The 25190-nt window shown below is 34.7% G+C and overlaps 2 protein-coding genes across 2 annotated transcripts; both read left to right on the forward strand.

Annotated features, from left to right (window-relative positions):
• Positions 1–1134: 1134 nt before the first annotated feature.
• Positions 1135–4099, forward strand: LOC128171958 (talin-2-like). The gene is made up of 4 exons (XM_052837736.1): positions 1135–1224; positions 3041–3154; positions 3358–3621; positions 3974–4099. The coding sequence occupies exons 1-4, from the start codon at positions 1135–1137 to the stop codon at positions 4097–4099; spliced, it is 594 nt and encodes a 197-aa protein (XP_052693696.1).
• Positions 4100–4419: 320 nt separating this feature from the next.
• LOC128171399 (talin-2-like) lies at positions 4420–23007 on the forward strand. Its single transcript, XM_052837196.1, has 8 exons — positions 4420–4747; positions 5119–5305; positions 5441–5591; positions 5830–5923; positions 6763–6852; positions 10222–10344; positions 10615–10758; positions 22744–23007. The coding sequence occupies exons 1-7, from the start codon at positions 4469–4471 to the stop codon at positions 10657–10659; spliced, it is 969 nt and encodes a 322-aa protein (XP_052693156.1). The 5' UTR covers positions 4420–4468; the 3' UTR covers positions 10660–10758; positions 22744–23007.
• The last annotated feature ends 2183 nt before the right edge of the window (positions 23008–25190 follow it).

The raw sequence follows: 25190 nt of genomic DNA on the forward strand, positions 1-25190 counted from the left end.
ACAAGCAAATGCATGACATGCAAAGATTTAATGACATTTACATTCGTTTTGACAGAACCTTAAGCAGTATATCTGAAATTGTTTCGATAACTAGGAATCATTTACAACAGCTCAGACTAAGACTAAACATGCTCTCGTTGGGACATCTGTCTCCGACAGTCATTTCGCCAGCGAATCTCAGAAATCTGTTATCAGAAATTGCGAATCAATTACCCCCGAATCTTAAAATACCATATGATCCGGATACTGATCTTTGGTCTTACTATAGAATTTTACCATGTACGACATTAGTGGAAACTGAAAACCTTATCATTGCACTAACTGTACCCCTTCTAGACACGAACAAACATTTCGAAGTCTTCAAAATTCATAATCTCCAAGTTCCAAATCTCAAAACAAACCAATCAACTTTGTTAGCTAAGTATAAAATTGAAGAAAAGGCGGTCGTCATCGACGATGTCCGAAGTACGTATACGACACTATCTGACATCGAGCTATTATCATGTATAAAACAACACGGAAATTTTTGTTCCATAGATAAATCTTTTTATCCTGTAAATCCCGGCCATTTATGCGTGATAAGAATTTTCTTAAACGATATTCCAGGAATTGCGAAATTATGTTCAGTCTCTGTAGAAAACAATGTAGTTGATCCAAACGCAGCCAATTTACGCGAAGGAAAATGGTTGATTACTTCTTCTAAACCATTGAACCTTAACGTGAAATGTGGGGAGAAAACAACAGGAAAAAGGGTTAAGAGTCCGATAGACATCGTGAATTTAGGTCAGGGATGTTCTGGTTTTCATGGCTCTTTATTACTCCCCCCATTCTACAATAGGGAAAATCATTTCAATATGACTGATTCGTTTCAAGATTTTATTGACGAAATTAATACATGCACTCTTTGGGAACCTCTAAATTCAAAATACCCAGAAATAGGTCACATTATATATAGTATACCTGACAAATTAAAAGACATAAAAGAATTTCCATTAAGCGCACTTATGGCGGAATTGCCAATAAATAATTTGCAACCCATGAAATCCTCGTCTTGGGTGGGAAGCCCTTGGTTCTATGTGTGTTTAATTTTGGATTTGGTAATAGTGATAGGACTTTGTATTAGGAAATATAAGAATGTTAGGAAACTGGGTAGTTGCTGTGGTGGTAGTTGGACACGTTGCCACGGGAGACCTAGTGACGAAGTCGAAAAGGATTCTCCTGGAAGTACGTCATATAGCTGTGTCGATCCTGAAGCACGGACTTCCCAACATAATATTGAACTGAGAGACATTGCAACCCCTAAGAAAACCCGTCGAAGCGGAAAGTTGGAAGACCGGAAGACCATTCATAGTACCGGAACCATTTCAGAAACTTTAATACAACGACTCACTGGAAAGAAAGAAGACTTGGAATCTCCTTGGAGCAAATATTACCAACCAGATCCCGAACTCGCAAGAAGATACCTTGAGGAAAAGGCCACGATGTCTGAAAATCAGAGGAGCGTAGGAAACACTCCGCGAGGAGAAACCTTGCCATCGGCGCCAAATCTATACCCAATGATAAATCCTATGATGTACGAATAAGGATATCCAGTGAAGACTGTGAACAAATGTGTTATGTGTTGTATTATGTATTAAAATAAATGTGAATTCATTTCTGGAAGGATCCTGTTTCCAAATGTCGACGAACAATGTGAAACTACGGCAACTGTGTTAGTTATTGAACCTGTGGTGCTTTAACAATTTTAATATTTATATTGTAATATTGTAACTGTTACTACAATGAACTGTTGAAATCCTGGTCATTCTTGACCATTATGAACTGTAAAATATGTGACTATGATTGTTTGATTCTTGTCATTCTTGACCATTACATTGTTTGAGATGTATAGATATTATGTAACAGGTTATGTTACTGATTGAATTGTGTATTTATCATGATCACATGTAACGATATATCCTGGTCACTTGTAACAAGTTATATAACCTGATCACCTATATGTATATGAATCACCTCTAACACGTTTTACATCTTGATCACCTTTATTAAGTGTTAATACTGGTCATCTTGATAAGTTGATCGTACTTGATTGTTTTATTTGTTGTCCCTAGCCAGAAAAGGAAAGATGTCACTTGATGCTACCTCTTAAAGAGATGTTCTAACTGGTATGTCGCTGGTCAGTTCATCCGAATTAGGGGAGATCGAGGACACTTTCCTGCTCTGGGCACCAGGCAGAAGAAATCTCCCTTGGGATATTTCTTTTGTTTGGGGGACGTATGTAAACAGATGACCTTGTAAAGTACTATGAAATAAACATGTAAGCTGTTTATGCAAACTGCGCAATTATTAAAATGTCAATAACTATGTTGGAAAGTCCTTGGGAAATTATATTTTGGAAATTAATTGCGCAGCAGCATGATCTCACACGTCCAGGTGTGGGACAGTAATGCTATATTTGTCATATTGGCAGACTCTGTGGAGATCTGATTTTGTATAATTGTCACGAAGTACATGTTTTCTGTTAACCTTTTAACCTATACTCATGTTTTGTACTGATGCGGGAGATTGAAGGCCCGCATCCCCCGACGCTGTGATAGACAGTTTGACAGTTTTGATACTGTATTTAGAATTAAAATATTGTTTAGGAATTTGCTCACTAAATCTACACTCATGACCAGCGCAGGAGGTCATGAGTAATCGAAACTGTCTGTCCCAGTCAAAAGGGTATATATATGCATGTGCATTGTTAGCAATACAGAACTGAATTAGATGAGAACCGAATTAGACTTGCTTTGATAAGCTTGATACCACTATACGATCCAAATAAACCTGTGAAACTTTGGTGAGAGTTTTGGACTTGGTCAATTAACTAAGTAACAGACGGGAAGATTTGTTTGCGGGAAACGTCTTGCATCTGCTTACATAGGGACTGTAGTTTTTGTAAAACCATATATGATTGGCTAAGGAAATAATAGTGTGTCCTTCTTGTATTGTTGTATTTTATTGGCTGAGACTATCACATGTTGTTCTCCTTCTACAGATCATAAATACACAGCTGCCTCTGTTGATCCAAGGATTCCAGGGATCTGAGACAAACCAGGACAGCGCTACAGCCCAGCTACAACTGATTAATGCCAGCAAGGAATTTATACAGGTATGAAGTACAAATTGTAATGGAGACCATTTGGCAAGAAAAAAAATCAAACATTGATAGTACAGGAAAATGTCTTAAAACTAAGGTTTCTGTGCTATATTTAACTTATTTTATTTATTTTATCAAAATAATATGATGTGCATAGCTATTATAATAGACACTAGTTTCACATCTCGGTTCACTGGCCACATTTCTTCTGACAGCCTGCCAGTCAGCTAGTATCCGCCGCAAATGCCGCAGCCCCATCGGTTGGAGATCAAGCCGCAAGCATGAACATGAACCAGGCAGTGAAGACGATGACCACCGCGCTCGCTGAGCTGAGAACCGCCTTAGGGAAGGCAGAGGAGATGTGTATCTCACTGGAGGTTGACGCCGCGCTTGATCAGCTGACCGAACTCGACCGCGAGCTGGAGGAGTATCGGAGAGCCGCTGACAGCGGTAACCTTGTGCCACTACCCGGTGAAACGGTAAGGCCAAGAGGGAAAGGTCATGGTGATGATATAGTCAGGTCAAGGGTTAAAGGTCATGAATACTCAATGATAGTAGCATGTGTATACATAGTGCATTTGTTAATTGGATTATATGTAAAGTGAAGTGGATCATTCGTATTATGTTCAGGCCAGGGTTAAAGGCCGTGAATATTTAATGATAGTAGCATGTGTTTAGTGAATAAGATCATTACTAAAAAAGTAAGTAAAGGGTGTAAACTGTCAGATATTTTTTGATTATTATATAAATGGGAGATTTGATATTGTATCATGGTTTTCTATTGTGATATGGTGGAATGGAGTCGATACATGATACTGTTACGTATTTCAGGTGGAGGCGTCGGCCATGAAACTTGGCTCCACCTCTAAGAACGTGGGATCGGCGATGGCTCAGCTATTGACTGCTGCCTCACAGGTAAACACAGATAAATGTATAATGGAGACAGAAATTTTGTAGAATATATAGAACATTTCATATATTCTGGTAATAGATGATCGCTGTAAAAAAATAAGACATCACAAAAAATATGAAAAGCAAAAATTGAAACAAGATGACTGATGCAAATGAAAAAGTAACCTATTTACCCCCATTTTTGTAATTTTTGTGAACAGTATAATATATATATATGACATGATTTCATTCTGTTGTGGCTTTTCTTCACACATTCTTCCCTGTGGTCATTTCTCAGGGAATTGGATTTTATTTATCTATATATTTATCTATATAATGTATTTCCACTATATGGTGATTTTTTAGGGCAATGAGAATTACGTGGGTGTAGCAGCCAGGGACACCGCGGACGCTCTCCGCGTGCTGACAGAAGCCATGCGCGGTGTCGCCTCAACCTCAGAAGACATCGAGGTCAGACGGCAAGTGATCGACAACGCCTGTGACGTCATCGACAAGTCGACGCATCTACTGGAGGAGACGAAGCGAGCCATGAACGACCCAGAAAACCCTGAGAACCAGGCTCGACTTAATAAGGTGGCCAAGGCTGTGTCGAGTGCGCTCAAGAACTGTGTGAACGCCCTTCCCGGACAGAGAGACGTGGATAACGCCATCAGACAGATCACAGACTCGAGCCAGAAGCTGGCGTCCACCAAGGTACGCAGATCTGTCTGTTCCGCAGACAAAGTCTATCTCCAAAATAGACAAAATTTAAGTCGGAAGCAGATTTGATCTCAGAATAAGTGGATTAAGAGTCAAATGGCATCCACCGAGATAGTTACATCTATCTTAGAAATAGACGAATAGGCAACCTTATGTCAACAGTAAACAAACTTCATCTCATATTTTAACTTGGCTCATAAAAAATCACCTTTTTCACAGAAATAGTTCTCATTCTTTCAGAATTAAATTACTTCACATATGCATAGAAATCCTTATCTCATAAAAAGTAATCTTTTAAACAAATTTACTTTATCTATGCATCATTATTAGGAATTGATTTAATTTTTCATTCCTGTACATTGTAGTACCCGAGCACAGACCGCACGTTCCAGGAGATCCAGATCGAGATCAACAACGCCGCTGTCAATCTCAACCAGGCCGCCAGTGACATCGTCACCGCATCTCGTGGCACACCTAAACAACTCGCCGAGTCATCTCGCGAGTACAGCTCGTCTTACTCAGAGTTCATCAAATCTGGACTCACCATGGCAGGTCAGTGAGAGCGAGATTCCAACAAAATCAGATACTACAAGTTTAAGGTTTGATCAAAACAGATGCGAGGCTGAAGGTGTGACATAACTGTAGAATGAAGGTACCTGTGATTGATTTTGATTGGTTGGTTTCCAGGTCTGTCCAAGGATGGAGACACACAGAACCAGATTGTGGGCGGACTGAAGAACGTCTCCATGGTTTCAAGTAAACTGCTGCTGGCCGTCAAATCTGTGTCGGCTGATCCAAACGCTCCCAACACCAAGAATCTGCTCTCGCAGGCCGCCAGGTTAGCACTCAAATATTACCTTTATATAATCCAATATTACATTGAGTTACTCTACATAGTCTAACCCTTAATGTGTTTGAGTTTTATCTTAAACTTTTGTTAAGTTTATAGCCCCGGAGTCATTAATTATGTGTAGTTTTGTAAAGCATGAAATAATTAAATTGAGTAAGGATTTTAGGGGTTTTGTTTCAATTTCATTGTTTGATATTTTAAACTTTTACTACATTTTGTCTGATAGAGCGGTGACAGAAAGCATTAATCAGCTGATCAACGTCTGTACTGTGTCGGCTCCAGGACAGAAGGAGTGTGATAACGCCCTCAGACAGATACAGGTCAGTAACACCCTCCAATGTGTATGTAGTATATATATAACCAAGGGCAGAAGGAGTGTGATAACGCCCTCAGACAGATACAGGTCAGTAACACCCTCCAATGTGTATGTAGTTTATATATAACCAAGGGCAGAAGGAGTGTGATAACGCCCTCAGACAGATACAGGTCAGTAACACCCTCCAATGTGTATGTAGTATATATATATAACCAAGGGCAGAAGGAGTGTGATAACGCCCTCAGACAAATACAGGTCAGTAACACCCTCCAATGTGTATGTAGTTTATATATAACCAAGGACAGAAGGAGTGTGATAACGCCCTCAGACAGATACAGGTCAGTAACACCCTCCAATGTGTATGTAGTTTATATAACCAAGGGCAGAAAGAGTGTGATAACACCCTCAGACAGATACAGGTCAGTAACACCCTCCAATGTGTATGTAGTTTATATATAACCAAGGGCAGAAGGAGTGTGATAACACCCTCAGAATATTATTATGATAAGAGTGAGACAGAAGTTGTGGAGTATGGCTTTATGACACTGTTGTAAGTATGATTCAGAAATCACATAACTTATCCTTAAAAGCCATCTTTTCATCCTTCTGATTTTACAGAAGAATTACTCCTTCATCTTCATAGCAAAATCATTATTTGTAGTGGATTCCTCAGATTTATACTCCTTTCCTCTTAAGCCCTTTCCCTCCAAACTGAAAATGAAAATGTTAAAGATATGTATTTTATTATAAAGATTTGAGCCGTGTAAGAATCTATGCTGTACAATGCTTCTCTATGCTCAGTATGCTGTATTTTTTTAATGCTGTGATGCTGTATTATTGTAGATGATGAAATCTATGCTGGAGAGTGCCAATGAGCCAGTGACCGACCTGTCGTATTTCGAATGTCTGGACTCCGTCATGGAGAAATCTAAGGTAGGTAACTCATTCCTCGCTTGTATCACAATGTCTGTGGCGCGGAGAGTGAACTCTCTGAATGTATCCAAGAACTAAATCGCATGATGGCTGACTGTCGGAGTAGAAAGTGATGCTTTATCAGTTTTTGACTTTTTTGTGTAGAGAATGAATCTGTGAAAATCTCTTTGTCTTGTATATAGAATGAAGTTAAGGTTTGTTTTCTTTCGTCTTCATGTTACTTACAAACCTTTGCAATAAAAATTCATATCTTTGGTAATGGCTGAATAATGTTTAACTAGAATTTTCCCAAATCCTACTAGATTAATATTTAATTTTGTTTTTTTTAATTTAAATCTTTTAACATTTACAGCCATCTATATTATGAATTATTTATGAATGCCAATATCTGATTGGCTAATCATTTCTAAACTTTTTTGAATGCTATTGACTGATTGGCTGATTGTAAATTAACTGTTTTGAATGCTGTAAACTGATTGGCTGTTTGTATAATACTGTTTTGAATGCTATCGACTGATTGGCTGATTTTGTGAGGATTTTATCACAGGGCCAAATCTGGGTAAATCTCACCTTCTTCTTGTATCTCTTCTATTTTTGTTGTACCCAGAAAGCTTATAACAGACATGCTCAACACCCCACCTCCACCCTCACCCCCATCCCCAACCCTCACAAAAAATCTTGGGTTGATCACATCGTTTTATATTTGCTCACAGAACACATAATCACACACTATCCTAACCTCTGAACTTCACTTGTATTTCAAATGAAACACCCAACCTTCTCAAATGAACTTAATGAAACTTCGAGTGAATGAAAAAACAGTCATTTTGAATGTACATGTCACAGTTGATGGGCCAGTAATTAGTGTAAGGTCGTTATATTGACAATGTACATGTCACAGTTTATGGGCCAGTAATTAGTTAAAAGTCGTTATATTGGCAATGTACATGTCACAGGTTATGGGCCAGTAATTAGTGTAAGGTCATTATATTGGCAATGTACATGTCACAGTTGATGGGCCAGTAATAAGTGTAAGGTCGTTATATTGACAATGTACATGTCACAGTTGATGGGCCAGTAATTAGTGTAAGGTCGTTATATTGACAATGTACATGTCACAGTTGATGGGCCAGTAATTAGTGTAAGGTCGTTATATTGACAATGTACATGTCACAGTTGATGGGCCAGTAATTAGTGTAAGGTCGTTATATTGACAATGTACATGTCACAGTTGATGGGTCAGTAATTAGTGTAAGGTCGTTATATTGACAATGTACATGTCACAGTTGATGGGCCAGTAATTAGTGTAAGGTCATTATATTGACAATGTACATGTGATAGTTGATGGGCCAGTAATTAGTTTAAGGTCGTTATATTGACAATGTACATGTCACGGTTGATGGGCCAGTAATTAGGGTAAGGTCGTTATATTGACAATGTTGAGCTTGTTCTGTGTTCCCACAATCTATTTTCAGGGTCAGGGTTCAGCCATGTGAAGGGGGGGGGGGGGTAACTGGTGCTTTTTCAGTGTTATCTTGATTTAGACTTGTTTTTCTATGAACTATTTCTGGGGTTTATTTTCCACTTTGTCTCTGTCAATTTCATCATCAGTTGCATGTTTGTTGTCATTTTTTTGTGTCAGCCTTTGTTGTTTTGATAATTGATTATAATCCCCCCCCCCAAAAAAAAAAAAATTGTGGAAATGACTTCTATGTCATGTTTTGATAAAAAAAAAATATAGCTAGTGATAAAAACAAATATGGCTAGTGCTATATGCATACACATATGTGAAAATAGAAAAATAATCTTGTATTTATTCATTAATTAGATAAGTAGAAAATAACCAAGCTAGTTACTGTACATGTACCTGGAAAAACTTTGTATTAAGCTTATTGTATATTTCTCTTTTTTATCTGTACTAAGTACATAGCTGGACAGCATACATGTGATATACAGAGAGAATTAACAGTGCAGCTATCATCTTACAAGCTCTAGATTGTTTGTTCTTCCTCTGGAAAAATTAAATGAAATATGTTGTGAGTTTAATTTTAAAATATCTTTAGAAACTTCATTTCATAGAATCTGAGATTTCAAGGCTATGTGAATTCATGACAAATTTCATTTTATAGTATGGGTTTCCGTTGTGATAATCAGATATTAATATGATCATATATATTTTTTAAAATTCAGTTTCGGTAATTTTGCTAAAATAAGCATTTATAAAGAACAGATTTCTTCCCCAATGTACAGTCCCAGAACACGATATAGAGAAAGCATGTATGTGTGTTAACATTAACCCCCCCCCCCTCAATCTGTTGTCTGTAAACATTATGTTGTGTGTTGTTTTTTGCATGTTCAAGCCTGAAAACTCATTACAACAGTGTCTTCTCAAATACTATATGATGGTCCCCTAATAAGCCTAACTGTCAATCAGAGAATTGGCCTTGATGTCAATCTGAGATCAGAAGTGAGCGAGTCTCTGGTCCTGAGCTTGGTCCCTCCGCCTGTCTGTGCCTACTACATGTATTACAAATGTTTACAGCGAGTCTCTGGCCCTGAGCTTGGTCCCTCCACCTGTCTGTGCCTACTACATGTATTACAAATGTTTACAACTCCCCTCTCCTTGGTATTTTTTTCAATATGAAAAAATTCAGTCAAATTGAGGCTTTAGATGTGAATTACATTTTTGCATGCATGTAATATTTTGCTTTATTTTGATGATATTGATCTCCTTAATGTTGACCAGTATATGTATTGATGATATTGATCTCCAATAAGTTGACCAGTATATGTATTGATGATATTGATCTCCTTAATGTTGACCAGTATATGTATTGATGATATTGATCTCCAATAAGTTGACCAGTATATGTATTGATGATATTGATCTCCTATAAGTTCACCAGTATATGTATTGATGGTATTGATCTCCTATAAGTTGACCAGTATATGTGTTGATGATATTGATCTCCTATAAGTTGACCAGTATATGTATTGATGGTATTGATCTCCTATAAGTTGACCAGTATATGTATTGATGATATTGATCTCCTAGAAGTTGACCAGTATATGTATTGATGATATTGATCTCCTAGAAGTTGACCAGTATATGTATTGATGATATTGATCTCCTAGAAGTTGACCAGTATATGTATTGATGATATTGATCTCCTATAAGTTGACCAGTATGTGTATTGATGATGTGTTTGATGAATCATTAAGCCAACTGTATCACTCATAAATTATATTGACATTATACCTGTCATACCACTTCAGATTTAATAATATTTGGAATGGTTAGTTAATATCTGGATCAGTTAATTAGTTAATTACTGGATTAACTAACTGGCCCCTCTTTCTGTCCTGCAGCTGTTGGGAGACTCTATGACTGGGATCACGAACCATGCCAAGAAGGGCGACCTGGAGAACTTCTGTGACTCCGTGGGGAACTTCTCAACATCTGTTTGTGGACTCACTGAGGCCGCCTCACAGGTAAGGGACCGTCTCAAAAGTCTTCATGTAGAGGAACAGTCTCTGTACACAGGGATTGATTTGTATGAGTTGTAGATTTTTTTTCCAAAATGGCATGGTTATTTTGTAACGAAAGAATGTAAAATACATATAGTGGTACCGAGGAACTGTCTGTAGAGAAGGACCGTCTTTAAACTCTCTGAAGAGAGGGAGCGCAGCTGATGGAGTGCCAGATCTTCCTAATATGTATGATGAATGAATAATAACATTTGTTTTTCCTTTAAATTACAGGCGGCCTACCTTGTGGGCATTGCTGATGGAGCGTCAGAGCCCTGAAGGCCCGGGCTGGTGGACCAGTCCCAGTTTGCCCGGGCTAACCAGGCCATACAGATGGCGTGTCAGAACCTGGTTAACCCGGCCAGCTCCCAGCAACAGGTACGTCGTTAATCAGTGGTTCATTAGTGGAGGACTAATGACTTACTAATGGACCTGTATAAAGCCTGGTCAATCAAGCCCTGTAGGAGTTTATACAGATCCAATGTTGGACCAGTCAGATTGCAATACATGGCATCAATTCTCAAACCTCTATATTGCCCCCTGAATGAGCTTATTGAGCCAACTGGTGATAACATCATTATTGCCCCTCTTTGAATGAGCTTATTGAGCCGACTGGTGATAACATCATTATTGCCCCTCTTTGAATGAGCTTATTGAGCTGACTGGTGATAACATCATTATTGCCCCTCTTTGAATGAGCTTATGTTGTATTAGAATTTATTTCATAATTCCCAATAACCACAAAGTTCCGGAAAAAATATAAGCAAACTTTTTTACGTTAATGTTTAAGATTTAAATTTTCAGTGAAATGGGAGGTAATTTTCAAAGATAATTTCATTTTATTCTTAACAAATCGGGTTATAAGACATCATTTTTTGCAAAAAGAATTAAGTTTTTAGACAAACTGACTGCTTGTAGCAGAACCTGTCTGAGTTACATGTATCTCAATGAAGTATCTCCTTATATATCCTGCTATAGGAGCTGTTTGATTACAGACTAACTGCCTTTGAGCTGTAACTCTGTATTCTGTGGCTAACGTAGCCTGGCTTCTAGCAGATCAATGATGCTCCATGATATATAACAGGATTTAAAGCAGTGTACTTTTATCAAGACCAACTCACTCAGAAGCCATACAGCATAATTTACCCCTTCTCCTCCTCTCCAGAATTTATTGCTGTAAATAAATCATTTGCTTTTTTAACATCAAAGAAACTATATGATTTGTTTGTGCATTGATTTATTAATATACAATTGGAAAGCCCCCTTTTAGAATTGGTGAAATCAAATCATAGCACGATGTTCTGTCCTCATTTGTTGGTTATTTTGATTTATTTCAGTAATCAAAGTAAATTAAGGTCTTCCTGTTTTCAACGGAAGACCTTGTACTGATTCTGTTGATAATTCTTTTTATTCTTTTTTTTCTTCTAGACGTTTTTTAAAACTCGAATATCTTGCTTGTTTATTGTCCTATAAAGTTCAAATTTTCAGGGCTAATTGGTAATTACTATTTCTCAATATCTACGGAAAATCGTTGAAATCAACACTTCCAGTACCGAGTTATTACCCTTTTTAAAGAAAATATAGGCATTCTTGTGCATGCATAGGCTCAGAAACCGTCCATAGCATGTGTTTCAAAGTCATAAATCTTGAAAATACAAACTTTGAACGTTGTCCTCCGACTTTTGTTTTTACGATTTTCCTCATGTAAAGTATCCAAAAAGTTGTTGAAATTTTATGTTTTAAAAATGCTGATTTTTTGTGTTGTTTTTGATTCGTAACTTTTTAGTTTGAAATATTTTCTTAACAGATATAGAACAAAAAATGTGCAAAATGTCAAGAACTTTCATTTGACATCATTAAAAAAGTCCTAAATTTCAGATGCTGGAGGAGGTTAAGGTTGTTGGACCAGGTTAAAGTTTTTGATGCAGGTGCCCTTTGATAGCAATATCTAAGTTACTGCAGGTCCGTACTTCACCAAACTTGCATGGATGGTGTGTCTTATGATACTGATGCACCAGACAGGCTTGAGTGCTGAATCTGAGCTATAGGTTTTGGATGCTGGAGGAGGTTAAGGTTTTTGGAGCTGGTTAAAGTGTTTGAAACAGGTGCCCTCTGATGATTATATCTTAGTTATTACTTGTTCTAACTTCACCAGACTTCCATGAATGGTGCGTCTTATGATACTGATGAACCTGACAGGTTTGAATGCTGAGTATGAGCCATAGGTTTCAGATGCTGGATATGGTTAAGTTTTTTGGAACAGGTCACATGTTTAATAGATAATAGTACTTTTTCAAACTTGCATAGTTGATTAAACTGTAGTATGAATGAATCACAGAGGAAGCTTCAGATGCAGAGCTTGATCTCCATTATCTAGGATGCTAAAAAATATATCTTAGTTATTACAGGTCCTAACTTCACCAAACTTGAATGGATGGTGTGTCTTATGATACAGATGCACCTGAAAGGCATGGATGTTGAATCTGAGCCATAGGTTGCGGATGCTGGAGCAGGTTAAGGTTTTAATTGCTAGTGCCCTCTGATGATGATATCTTAGTTATTACTGGTCTGAACTTCACCAAACTTGCATGGAGATAGTCTTATGTATACTAATGCACCTAACAGGCTTGAATGCTGAATCTGAGCCATAGGTTTCGGATGCTGGATGAGGTTTAGTTTTTTTGGAACAGGTCACATGTTTTATAGATGATAGCTTGCATATTTGATTTAACTATATTATAAATGAAACGCAGAGGTTGCTTCAGATGCAGAGCCTGATCTCCATTATCAAGGATGCTAAAGAAATCTCCTACCTCACTCAAACCTGCTCGATAGATAGATGTGTTTGTTGATAAATGATATAACATGATTCCTATGATATAGTATTGTATGGTATGAAACAATATTGTTTAATATGATACAATATAATATCATACTGTGGAATCATTTAAATTCGAGGGGGGCAATTTTCGTGGATTGTGAATTTTTTGCTTATTCTTGTGGATGTAATTGAGTGGATTTGCCAGTTTTCAGTTTCAGTAACAAAAGATAACTCGTTCTAAATTTGTTTTCGTTGAGGATGTAAATTCATGGAGAAGGGCTACCCACGAATACCACGAAAATTGAGCCACCACGAATTCTAATGATTCTACAGTATGTAATATTATAAAAAGTTAAATGATACGATATGATATTGTATAATTTTTTTTGATATTTTATGTTATGATATTGTATCATGATATCATCATGTATAGTATTGTATATTATGATACAATATTGTATAATATTATATTGTATTATTAATTTATTATATTATCACATGATACTATTACATAAGATATTGCAAAATATAATATTGTATCATATGATACAATATGTATAGTATAATATTGTATTATATTATATTTTACTGTATCAAATAATAGTGTATCATTTGATATGATACAATGTTGTATCAAATAATATTGTATCATATGAAACAATATCATATTATGTATCAAAAATTATACAGTATCATACAATATCATACTATATTGTACAATATAATATCATATGTTTCAATGTTATGATGTATTATTTAATATGATATTGTAATATAATACCAAATTGTTTTATATATTATGATATTGTATTAACACAATACAATGTCATATCATACATTACAATATCATATCTCATCATTGTTTATTATGGTATTTTATTGTATTATATGATATATTTTGTAAATATAATAGGATGCAATATTTGATTTTATATTATTGTATTGATTAACATATGAACATATGATTATCATACAATTTTTTAACAGATGATATACGATATTGTTTCAAAACAGAATCCATGAATATCCAAGATCATAAAGTATGATTTTCATTTAATATGATAAAGGTGGTCTCATAAAGGTGAAGTCTCATAAGGGTGATGTCTCGTCTCGGTGAGCTTTGTAATCTGTGATTACCTATGTTTATATGTATTATTGACAATCCTTTAAAAACGAAAAAGAGAAAATATGTATATTCTTTTCTTATCTAGCGAAAAACATTATGGATAAAAAAAAATGATATACTTCTGTGTAACACATTTTAGTCATTATCTTGCGAGCATTTCAAATATCCCTGGGTTCTGAGCTGTGTGTACATTTACGTAACATATCTCTCGGGAAGATCGGTCGCGGCTGGACTAGCTAGCGGTCAGTGCTTACCTAATACACAAGAGTTGCGTCTTGCGTACATGGGTTTATTTAGCCACAAATACAGAATTTTTTCAATTTTAGCCTTAAAAATTAAACTTAACATGTAAACTTATGCTTTTTTGCATCATATAATTGATATAAATTCGGGATATAAACAAGAGCTTTTCATGAATGTTACTGATATCAAATTACAACAAATAATCTATTTCACAACACAAGATGATATGTTTGTTTTAAATATCAAATACTAGAATTTAAAACTTCTCTTTGTTTCCTTTTCCGCTTGATTTTTCTGTGTGTGTGTGTGTGTGTGGGGGGGGGGGGGGGGTGGGGGGGTGGGGGGGGGGGGTGGGGGGGTATTCTAAGACAACAATTCGCTTGAAAACGGCAACATGAGATTTATATCAAAAATGAAAACAAACTAATCAATGAATCATTTTTTAATAGATGCGTATACATGTATATGAGTTTTGTTTTTTTATCTGTACATAAGCACTAAAAATTGTCATTAAACTGCACGCATTTACCCATCCAACTCGGGATCATGCGAGAGTGGAAACATAAATTATTATCTACACATAAGATCCGTACGCTTCAATGTGAATAGATTCATCGTGCTAACATAAGTTCAAGTTCTTTATTGAAAGAGACAAATAGATCTAATAGGTTGAACAATATATAACTTGAGTTTTGACGTTCTCGAATTTTCAATGGCACAGAATGTAAAGATCGATTAATTATATAAAATATCGTCTAGCTAGCTTTGATGAAGCAAGAATTTTGATTTTGTTCAAACACGTAATAAAACTATTTTTCCACCTTTACTCGTAATATTGTATTTTTTCTCGACATTTTGTCGCATCTATAGTCATTTGTTTACATAAGCTGCGTATAGCCGGTCTGTAGCTTTTCTGTGTGTAGTTTGTGTGTGTGCGCGCGATACTTCGAAATTTTAAACCTGTGTCATTTTAGTGGCCATCGATCCTCTCCCGTGTACATACGTATGTAAAGTTTGTCCTTTCAAACTGAGTTATATGGGAATCTTGAATGTCAAATTTTAATATATAAGATATTTTGAATTTCAAATTCAAAAGAAATTTTGTTTTGCTTTTTACACAACTTTTAGTGTTTTAATTAGTTAATTACTTTAAAATTGTTTAGGTAAGGCTTTCTATTAATTAGCGATGAATCAAAAGATGCAACCATTTTCTGCAAGGATCCTCGCTGAACTTTTCGTAAACAATTATTATTTAACCATGTTGAGTCATTAGGCCTACGATGTTCCCTGTGCTTCAACAGTAGCGACCAACCGTTATGTAATACCTATACCCTAACCCAGATAACTTTTTAACCTGTATTCCCCAAAGCCGCAGTGAACTCTTCCATTCTAATTTACTTTAGGCCAAAATTGTAATATACGCATGCGTTTAATCAATCAATGCTGTAGATAAAATTCTATGTAGTTGTATGAAACAACTCAAATTAATACACAAAAATCATTCTGAGACGAAATTCATGTAATTTCTATTAAGAAAAGTAATATTTAAAATCACTTTTACCTGGAAACATGTACTCATGCTCTGATTTCATTAAATAATAATAAAATGATATTTTATGGTATAATGAAGCATTAAAAAATTGATAACAGTATTTCTATTTAACATTATTTGAGTGCACATGGGCTTTTACATCAGCTCGGTATGATACATTCAAATGCATCTCTTAAACTGCACGTTTATGTATGATATTCTTACTTACGGTAAATGCTATGATAAATACATATCATATAAACTGAAAGAAATAAAAATTGTTAATTGTTCTGTACCCATTTCATACGCGAATCAAGAATTTTTTTCAGAGAGTTATCCACGGCATGCAATCCAAGAATGCGTGACACGTGTTTGTAATGCAATGCGTAAATTGGAGCTGTTGTATATCATCGCCCCTTATTGTGTAATATTGCGAGGGGTTCGAGTGATCATGTGTGCGAGTTATCTGGCGATATAATGTAGTATTCAGGCGTCATCTAGCGGAGATAAAGATTCTGAGACAGATTGAAGTCTGAAACGCCAAACAATTTTACAACGGTCAATCGTGATAAAAATTGATGATATAACAGAAATATCGTCGGCCAAGTGTTGATATTCACAAGCTGTAAGTCTTCGGTGTCTGTTTAATGATCATAAAGTGTTTATCAACGATAATGTTTCTTGACCATTGATGGTTTACATACAACCCCCCCCCCCCTCCCGTTGTTTTATATGACAACGTATGCGATCTTGATGCTTTTCTATGAAGGTTGAACATGGATTTTCAAACAGTATTGTATGAGTTAACTTCTTTATATTCTTGTTATGGTGTTGTATCGCTAAAAGGATATGAAAGTGTTGTTCCAACCTTCACCCCCCATTTATCAAGAATGAACTCATCCAGAGGTTAACGAAACGCGGGTGGGTTCGGGATTTCGTTTTTTGATTAATATTAATAAAATCGATTTAGTTTGCATTAAGTGAAAAAAATGGAACATATTACAAACCCGTTAGTTGTCTTTGCAGGCTTTACCATAAATACTATGCTTTTCAATAGATGATGTAATCAGCTGGTAATGATAAATTGCCAGTTTCCCAACATCCCTGACCATTTTGACAAGCAGAAAGTAATCAAAGCTGGTCTCTCTCTCTCTCTCTCTCTCTCTCTCTCTCTCTCTCTCTCTCTCTCTCAATCTCTTCATATATACAAAGCAATATATACATATATTTATTACAGGGTTGTCTCTACAAATTGAATAAGAAGGATGGAATAAAAAAGTAGCAGGGTGTCTTGCTTATAGCTATATTGTTTGAAATGCAGTAATAGCCAGGTAATTACTAATTAAGGCATTATAGACGGGGGAATTCCCCGCCACCCGGGTCTTAGAGACAACCCTGATATTATCTGCTAAAATTTGAGCTAGAGTTCAGTTGATTGACAAATATTATATGTAATATTTTTGTATATATGTATATAGAAAAAATAATATGTAGGCATCCAGGCTGTCTAAAAAAATGATATTAAGTTAAATGAAATGTCCTTTAGCAGGTTAACTTTGAAGTTAAATTTTGATCATATTTAGAATACAGCTTTGAACTGTTTGTAAGTATAACTCCTATAAAACTGCACCACAAAGTTTTGTGCAACTTCGTAGCTATTTAGGACACTATGTGCAGTAAATCTGACATTGTTTTTTTACTTTTTTAAAGGAAATACTGCCCTGCTTTGTTAAGCATGTTTAGTATTAAATATTGTCTGTCCTATAACATGATTCATACCTGGCGTCTTGATGATTTAATGTCTGCATGACCTGATGGGTTATAGGACTAACTGGCAATATTTAAAAATAACCATTCAATGCATATATTTACGTTTATATTTATATTCATAATGATATATTTGTGTGAAATATTTTTGTATCATTGCTTTAAAGCCATGAAACATATGCTCTAGTCTTTGTCTGGGATATAAATAGTTGATGGAAAAGCCATAAAACATGTTACCGGTATTTAGTGAGCTTCTGCAACTAAAAATACAGTGCCATAAATTATGCTGGGAAAACACTTCTTTTTGAGATCGAAAAAATATAATTTAATGATTATTTTTCAAAAGAATTAGCTTTATTTTAAGTTTCATTTGAAGACACACGAGACATTCCTCAATTTTATATAATTTTCCTTCATATTTTATTCCTTATTTATTAACATTTAAACCTGTTAATTTCCAAAAAATTCAGGGTATATTACGCGGCTCCTTTCGGAGCTAGAATATTTCAAATTTTCCTTAAAATAGCATGCAAAATGCATTTGAATGCTTGTAAATAAAGTTATACTATATTATTTCAATTGAACACTTTATATCTAAATAGTAAAAAGAATCATATAACATAAAAATATAATTATAAAATTACTAAGTGGAAATCTTCAGATTGTGGAAATAGGAAAAAATAGAAAATATGAAAGATAGTCGTGTCTGACCTTAATTGTCCAATTATATGGCAATAACAAATTATTCAAAATTGATGTCACATCTATTTGTGATCATACATGATGTATGATCTTGAAAATTACATGTCTCAGGTTTCTAATTCTAACATAAGGGGAAATATACACCAAATGTAAATATTTGTTGTTAAGACAGAAATATAGATAGGCATATTTGCAATCAGCATGAAGTTTTGGTATGTTGATTTAGCAGGAGTTATACCCCTTATTTGTTATTTTTTTGTATTAAATTGGTACGCTGCAATTCATTATGTCTATTATTGTCAATCATCTTGATTGGGAGAATATGGAGTATGTGAAGGTTTTTGTTGTTGTAAATTTCAGTGCTAATATTGAAGTTGTCTGATAACATATATTAATTTACTGTGCCATATTAATGTTAAAATTATCACAAACCACAGTCAAGACTTTTGTTATCTACAAAATAAAGCAAATACCCTGCATGACAGTTGTAATTGGGTCAAAGGGCAGAACTATTACATGTACTCTAAAATTCAGAAGGTAATTGCTATTTTTCAACAAAGAATAATTTTATTGCATGTTTTATATGATTTAGGTTTATAAAATGTATCACTATGAACATTTACAAATTACAGAACTTCAAGCAATTATTTAAACAATAAAATGCTTTCTTTGGTGATTCATTTGGGATATGAAGGTAGCGACATTGAAGAAAAAATATGTAACCCGCTAACGCGGGTTACAGGTTATGTAAATTTTTGCTGCACTGATCGCTACCTTCATTACCCAAATGAATCATCAAAGAAAGCATTTTATTGTTTATATTAACATCGTTCTTTTAGCCAATTGATAAATTGATTATGAAAAGTAAGTAAAATTCACTAAATTAATGTTGATGTACGTAAGTACGTTAACTAAAAGAAACAGCCAAATCGTCTCCTGTGAGACTTTGAGTCTGACGTCGCCATGATTATTTCGTGCGGTCCGTAATTTTTCCAAGGTAGTCGTAGGTCTCGACCAATCGATAAACTGGGCGTGTCAAGTTTGGTCCTGTCAGTTTCAGCCGCTGTAGATTTCGACCAATCAATAAACGGGGCGTGTAGATTTCAATCTGGCTGTTTCTATAGAGCTATGAATTAACTATAAGATATAAAGGGAGTAATACTTGGTAGATGTAAATATTAAGCATTGATATCATTTTTGTGTGCAAAGTTGTGTTTATATATTTTTATATCTAGAACACTGCTGATTTGAAATTAAGTTTAAATACTGTGACAGTTTAATGTAAATCACTAATTACAGAGACGAATTGATATCTGCATAAAATTGTAAGAAGCACATCTCATATATTTTAATCTTGCTTCTATTTCTCAGATGTAATCTAAATGAAACTATTATTAGAACAAAATTTAGCGTTCACATATTTTATATTCTAAGGATTTGACGCAAAATTATTGAGATGATAAATTTAGTCAAATAATAGTAATTGGGGGTCAAATTTTACATAGGAATATAAAGAGTAAATCTATAGAAAACCTTTGATCAGGGAAACTGAAACTTGTGTGGAAGCATCCTCAGGTAGTGTTAAGTTGTAAAAATCATGATTTTTACAACCTGGGGGTGGGATGGGGCCAAAATGGGGGTTGGGGGGTTGAATTTTTACATAGGAGTATATCTATATATAGATTAAATCCTTGAATATCTATTTCTCAGAAACCAATTAGCCAGGAAAGCTGAAACGTGTGTGAAGACATCCTCAGGTACATGTGGTGTAGATTCAAAGTTGTGAAAATCATGACTCCCAGGGGTAGGGTTGGCCCAAAATGGGGGATCAAATTTTACGAAGGAATATATAGAGTAAATCCATAAAAATCTTCTTTTCAAAAAGCAATCAGCCAGGAAAGCTTAAACTTAATTAAATTGAGAAATCCCTAAGTAGTGTAGATTCAAAGTTGTGAAAATCATGACTCCAGGGGGTAGGGCGGTTCCACAATAGAGGGGTTTGGAAATTTTACATAGGGATATATAAAGTAAATTTTTAAAAATCTTCTTTTCAAAAACCAAACAGCGAGGAAAGCTGAAACTTATGTGGAAGCATCTTTAAGTAGTGTAGATTCAAAGTTATGATAATCATGACTCCCGGGGTAGGACGGGGCCACAATGGGGGGGGGGGGGTCAAATTTTTACATAGAAGTAAATAGTGAACAGTCTGTTAAAATCTTATTCTCAGAAACTAATCAACCAGGAAAGCTGATACTTGTGTGGAAGCATCGTCAGTTTGTGTAGATTCAAATTTGTTCAAATCATGGTCCCCGGGGGTAGGATTGGGTCACAACAGGGGTTGGGTGAACACATTTTTACGTAGGAATATATAAAGTAAAATCTTAAAATCTTCTAAAAAATCATTGCCTAGAAAAGCTGTAACTTGGGTGAAAGCAACTTTAGATAGTGTGGATTGAATCAAAATTTTGAGTGGTAGGGTGGGGCCACATTGGGGATCTAGTTGTACAAAGGAAGTCATTTTGAGGGGTAGGGTGGGGCCACATTGGGGATCTAGTTGTACAAAGGAAGTCATTTTAATTATTCACAAAATGTATGGTTTACTTATATGCAAGCTTTTGACATATATTTAGCTGATTCTTTAAAATTGTTTTAGTGTGATGCCTCTTGTTCCTAAATAAAATGCATCGGGGTCTGCCATTTTCAGAGGGGTGGGCGGGGATGAGAATTTAAAAGTAAATTTGTTGTGACATATCAGAGAAATGAATCTTTCTATAACTCTAAAACATCTCCCTATATATTCTTGAGGAAGATCTCTTATTAACCTGGGCATTTTAGAGAAGAATTTTAATTTAAACAATTTACAATTCAATTTTGACAATTCTATAGACCCTGGGCCCTGATATAAAAACTGCTGTCTCTGTTTCTCCAACGTCACGAAAAGATTTATCCTTAAACTGAAAGTTTAATGAGAGTAGTATGAGATGTTACATTTATTTCATGTGCAGACCTCAAAAGAATTGAATTGTTTTATATCAATGCAAACAATTGAAACATTAACATCAACGATTTGATTCTTTGTCCATGGCAGTCTTACATATACATGTATGGTACATTAGATATGGTCTGTGGGGTTATTCCCATAACAGTCAGGTTTGGGAAAATGCCTGTAGCTCAAAAACTTTTGACATCCCCACCCCTTAACAATATATATTCTTTCTCCTTGTGTAAAGGGAAATCACATGGTATATAGTTTATGGCCATATGGGGTGATTTCTTCCTCCAGAAACAGGAAGTTCCCTCATATCTCAAAATCCATTGAGATCCCCACCCTCAATCTATATATATTCTTGTTCATTGTATTAAGATGGTATGGGACACTTCCATGTTGTGACGTATTGTTTATTGAAATAAACAATAAAATAATGTGTAATTATATACATTAATTATATAAGTAGTTTCTTTCCCAAAATGGTCACCGTAGCAAACTCCATAGCAAAATATCAAACTCCGTAGCGCAGTGGGTTAGGGGGTTTACTACGAACCTGTAAGTCATGAGTTCGAATCCCGCTGGGGGTTTTACAATTTTTACCTTTTAAAATATTTTTAAAAGCTAATTTTTGGGTTAAATATTGTAAAATTTGAAAATTCTAAACCGGTTAAAGTTTTTCAATTACATAGTACTTTAATCCACATTTATATCGACAGATCTCCCATACCACCTTAAGGGCCAACAAATGATAAGTAGTTCATGGGTGGTCCTGACCCCCCACAAATAGAAACTGCCCAAATATCTTAAATACGGTTGATATTCCCACCCCTAAACCACACACACACATATATATATATATATATATATATATATATATATATATATATATATATATATATATATATATATATATATATATATATATATATATATATATATATATATATATATATATGGTTTAGGGGTGGGAAATGTGTAAATCGTTTTGACGTGGTTTTTCTTTGATAAGTAGTGTGATACTCTTAACGTTATGCAGTGATCGTATTCGCTGTGGTTTTGTGCTATTGTATGGCGTGCTGTTGTTGCCATAATGTTATATTTAAGTCCGTGCGACTTAGCCTATGTTTATGTAAGGTATATTAATCATGTAACTCAAAATATGTTAATTTGTTTAATTTAATAAGGTCCCTATCCAGTTTCTGACAGTCCATCGCCGTGGTTATACCTGTCCGCCACTGTCTCACGCAATGCCATATCTACCCGCTCCTATTCAACATGCCCGTGATGGAGACTTTGGACAACAGAAAACTTAAACATTTTATTGTTCTTGTTATGTATAAATTATGTATATTTGTTTGGTTTTATTTTATATAAAAATTGTAAATATAAATCGAATCCTGTTGTGTTTGACTGAACAGTCACGATGGCTGTCGTGACAAGCCTACTCGGTTATGTTTTTGCAAGAATGATATACATATTGAATTGATTTGATTTTTTGGTCGATTTAGTTTTTTGTTTTTGTTTATGTTCTTTTTTTTTGGGGGGGGGGGGTTGTTGTTTGTTTTTGTTTTTTGTGTTTTGTTTCTTTTTTGTGCCGTTTTAGACAGAATCCCCGGGAAGGTAATAAATTATATCATGTTTTAAAACGTTCATATTTAAAAATCAAAAAGAAAGTTTTTTTTTTCAAAATGTAATGTTAGATTATTTTAAACCCGGCAATACATGAGGCAATATTAAAACTGCGATTGGAAAACACTTGCTCTATGTAATCCGTTTCATGACTAATTATTATGCTTTGGGCAAATCTGCTTAGAAGCTCTATATCATTTTTTTCTTCAATTTATTATCAGATGGCGTTTTCAAGTTGTTTGTCGCACATTGTCTCAGGATGAGAATACTCTGTACGAAAAGATATGAAATGCAGGTACATGTATTTATTTACATGGTACACCTCCAACAATTTTTAAATAACTCGGGGTTTTCTTCACTAATTTCATAAATTATAGTTGAAGCTGATAAAATTAGCATTAGATCAAACTGAATATAAATCAGAATAAATTTTGTATACCATCTTTACACTAAATGCGTTTGACGCTGGACTTCCTTTATGTGTCAAGGCTAATATGAAATTTAAATGAACTTGTTTACAGGACTTGAAGCGCTTAAACCGATGAGGTGAGGTGAAAAAAAGTAAGGAAGACTAGAAGAAGTCTACCATCATTACTGCAGGAAGGTGTGGTAATGTTTGTTCGCACACAACATTATATAGACACCTGGAAGTATTGATATATGGGTGGTACATTAATTAATCCCTTTAAATTTGAAAATGTTTACAATATTTCCTCGAGAATACATTTTTATAATATCTTGGAAATATAAAAATCATAGAAACTATACAATAGTAAACGGGTTCCGAATTCATGACCTGCATGTGTTCACCTATTGCGCTATGGACCAATGATGGTGAAGTGTATTCAATAAGATACACGTGGTTGTACATGTATATATTCAAATGTACATGTTGAGTGTGGGTATCCCATGCAACCCCGATTTTCGTCACTGGGTGAAATGTTAATAAATGGTGGTAAATTCATTTTAAACTTATCTAACTAACTCTCAACTTGTCTTTATTATTTGAATACTTCATGATTAAATTGGAATAAGCTCAACCCATTTAAAATCCATGCCTCGATCATGCACTTGTCTTTATTGCATTGTTTTCTTTGTTTATTGAGCTATGATTTAGTTTTTCTAAAAACATTGTTGTCTAGCACGAATGACATTAATAATTTGTAATACCTAATTATTAAAAGAGTCAATTTCTGATTTGAAAAGACCCCCAATGGTATACTTAGGTTATAACTCGTCATTCTCATACAAGAAACAGAACTCAAGTAATTAAACGAATCAATTGATATATTAAAATGAATCCCGTCAATGTAGCTATGTCTGTTTAATCAATCGTTTTTCTAACAAATACACAATTCATAAAAGAAAAATAACAAAACTATAATTATAACTCTACATTCAAAGTAATTGGAAGTAAAAGTAAGTGAACGACTTTTGTAGATGACCATCTTCCACGGTCTGACGTAAATCCATTGTCCAGATCACGACCAGCCAAACTATTTACGTAATACAGTATTAAGAAAAAACATTAATACATATATAAACCATTTCGTCCTTAACTATTTACGTAATACTGCAAAAAATAAAAAAAATATACCAATAAATGTATTATATATTTCATTGATGTGCAAATATAAACACCAGTTATGAATCATAAAAATCAAGAATGTTTTCAAATATTTGCCATTTGCATTTATTCTGTTCGAATTTTCCCGCGTTTATTAATTTTTTACTCTGTGTTACCTATGTTACTTTACAATATAACTATTTTTTTGGTAATTTTTTAATACCCTTTTTTAGACAATCAATAAAAAGAAACCCTTTTCATATGATTTTGTTTTATTGTTTCCAGTAAAATAAATGTCTGACAGCGAAGAATAAACATGACGAAACAAACTTTAAGTTAAATGAATAACACAATGTTTTACAGCAAATGAGTGTTAGTTTCATAACGTTGTTTTTTTTAATGTTCAACAGTCTCAAGGAAAGTTTCATAACAAAG

This window comes from Crassostrea angulata, chromosome 2 (genome assembly GCF_025612915.1).
Source record: "Crassostrea angulata isolate pt1a10 chromosome 2, ASM2561291v2, whole genome shotgun sequence".
Classification (NCBI taxonomy): domain Eukaryota; kingdom Metazoa; phylum Mollusca; class Bivalvia; order Ostreida; family Ostreidae; genus Magallana; species Magallana angulata.

What these genes read in the sequence shown, in the direction of transcription:
- LOC128171958 (XM_052837736.1), top strand. Translation starts at nt 1,135, where the DNA reads ATGTTAGGAAACTGGGTAGTTGCTGTGGTGGTAGTTGGACACGTTGCC. An exon ending in CGAAAAGGATTCTCCTGGAA is followed by an intron (nt 1,225 to 3,040) that starts GTACGTCATATA and finishes CTCCTTCTACAG; the next exon opens with ATCATAAATACACAGCTGCC. An exon ending in TGCCACTACCCGGTGAAACG is followed by an intron (nt 3,622 to 3,973) that starts GTAAGGCCAAGA and finishes TACGTATTTCAG; the next exon opens with GTGGAGGCGTCGGCCATGAA.
- LOC128171399 (XM_052837196.1), top strand. Translation starts at nt 4,469, where the DNA reads ATGCGCGGTGTCGCCTCAACCTCAGAAGACATCGAGGTCAGACGGCAA. An exon ending in ATCTGGACTCACCATGGCAG is followed by an intron (nt 5,306 to 5,440) that starts GTCAGTGAGAGC and finishes GTTGGTTTCCAG; the next exon opens with GTCTGTCCAAGGATGGAGAC. An exon ending in CCGTCATGGAGAAATCTAAG is followed by an intron (nt 6,853 to 10,221) that starts GTAGGTAACTCA and finishes TCTGTCCTGCAG; the next exon opens with CTGTTGGGAGACTCTATGAC.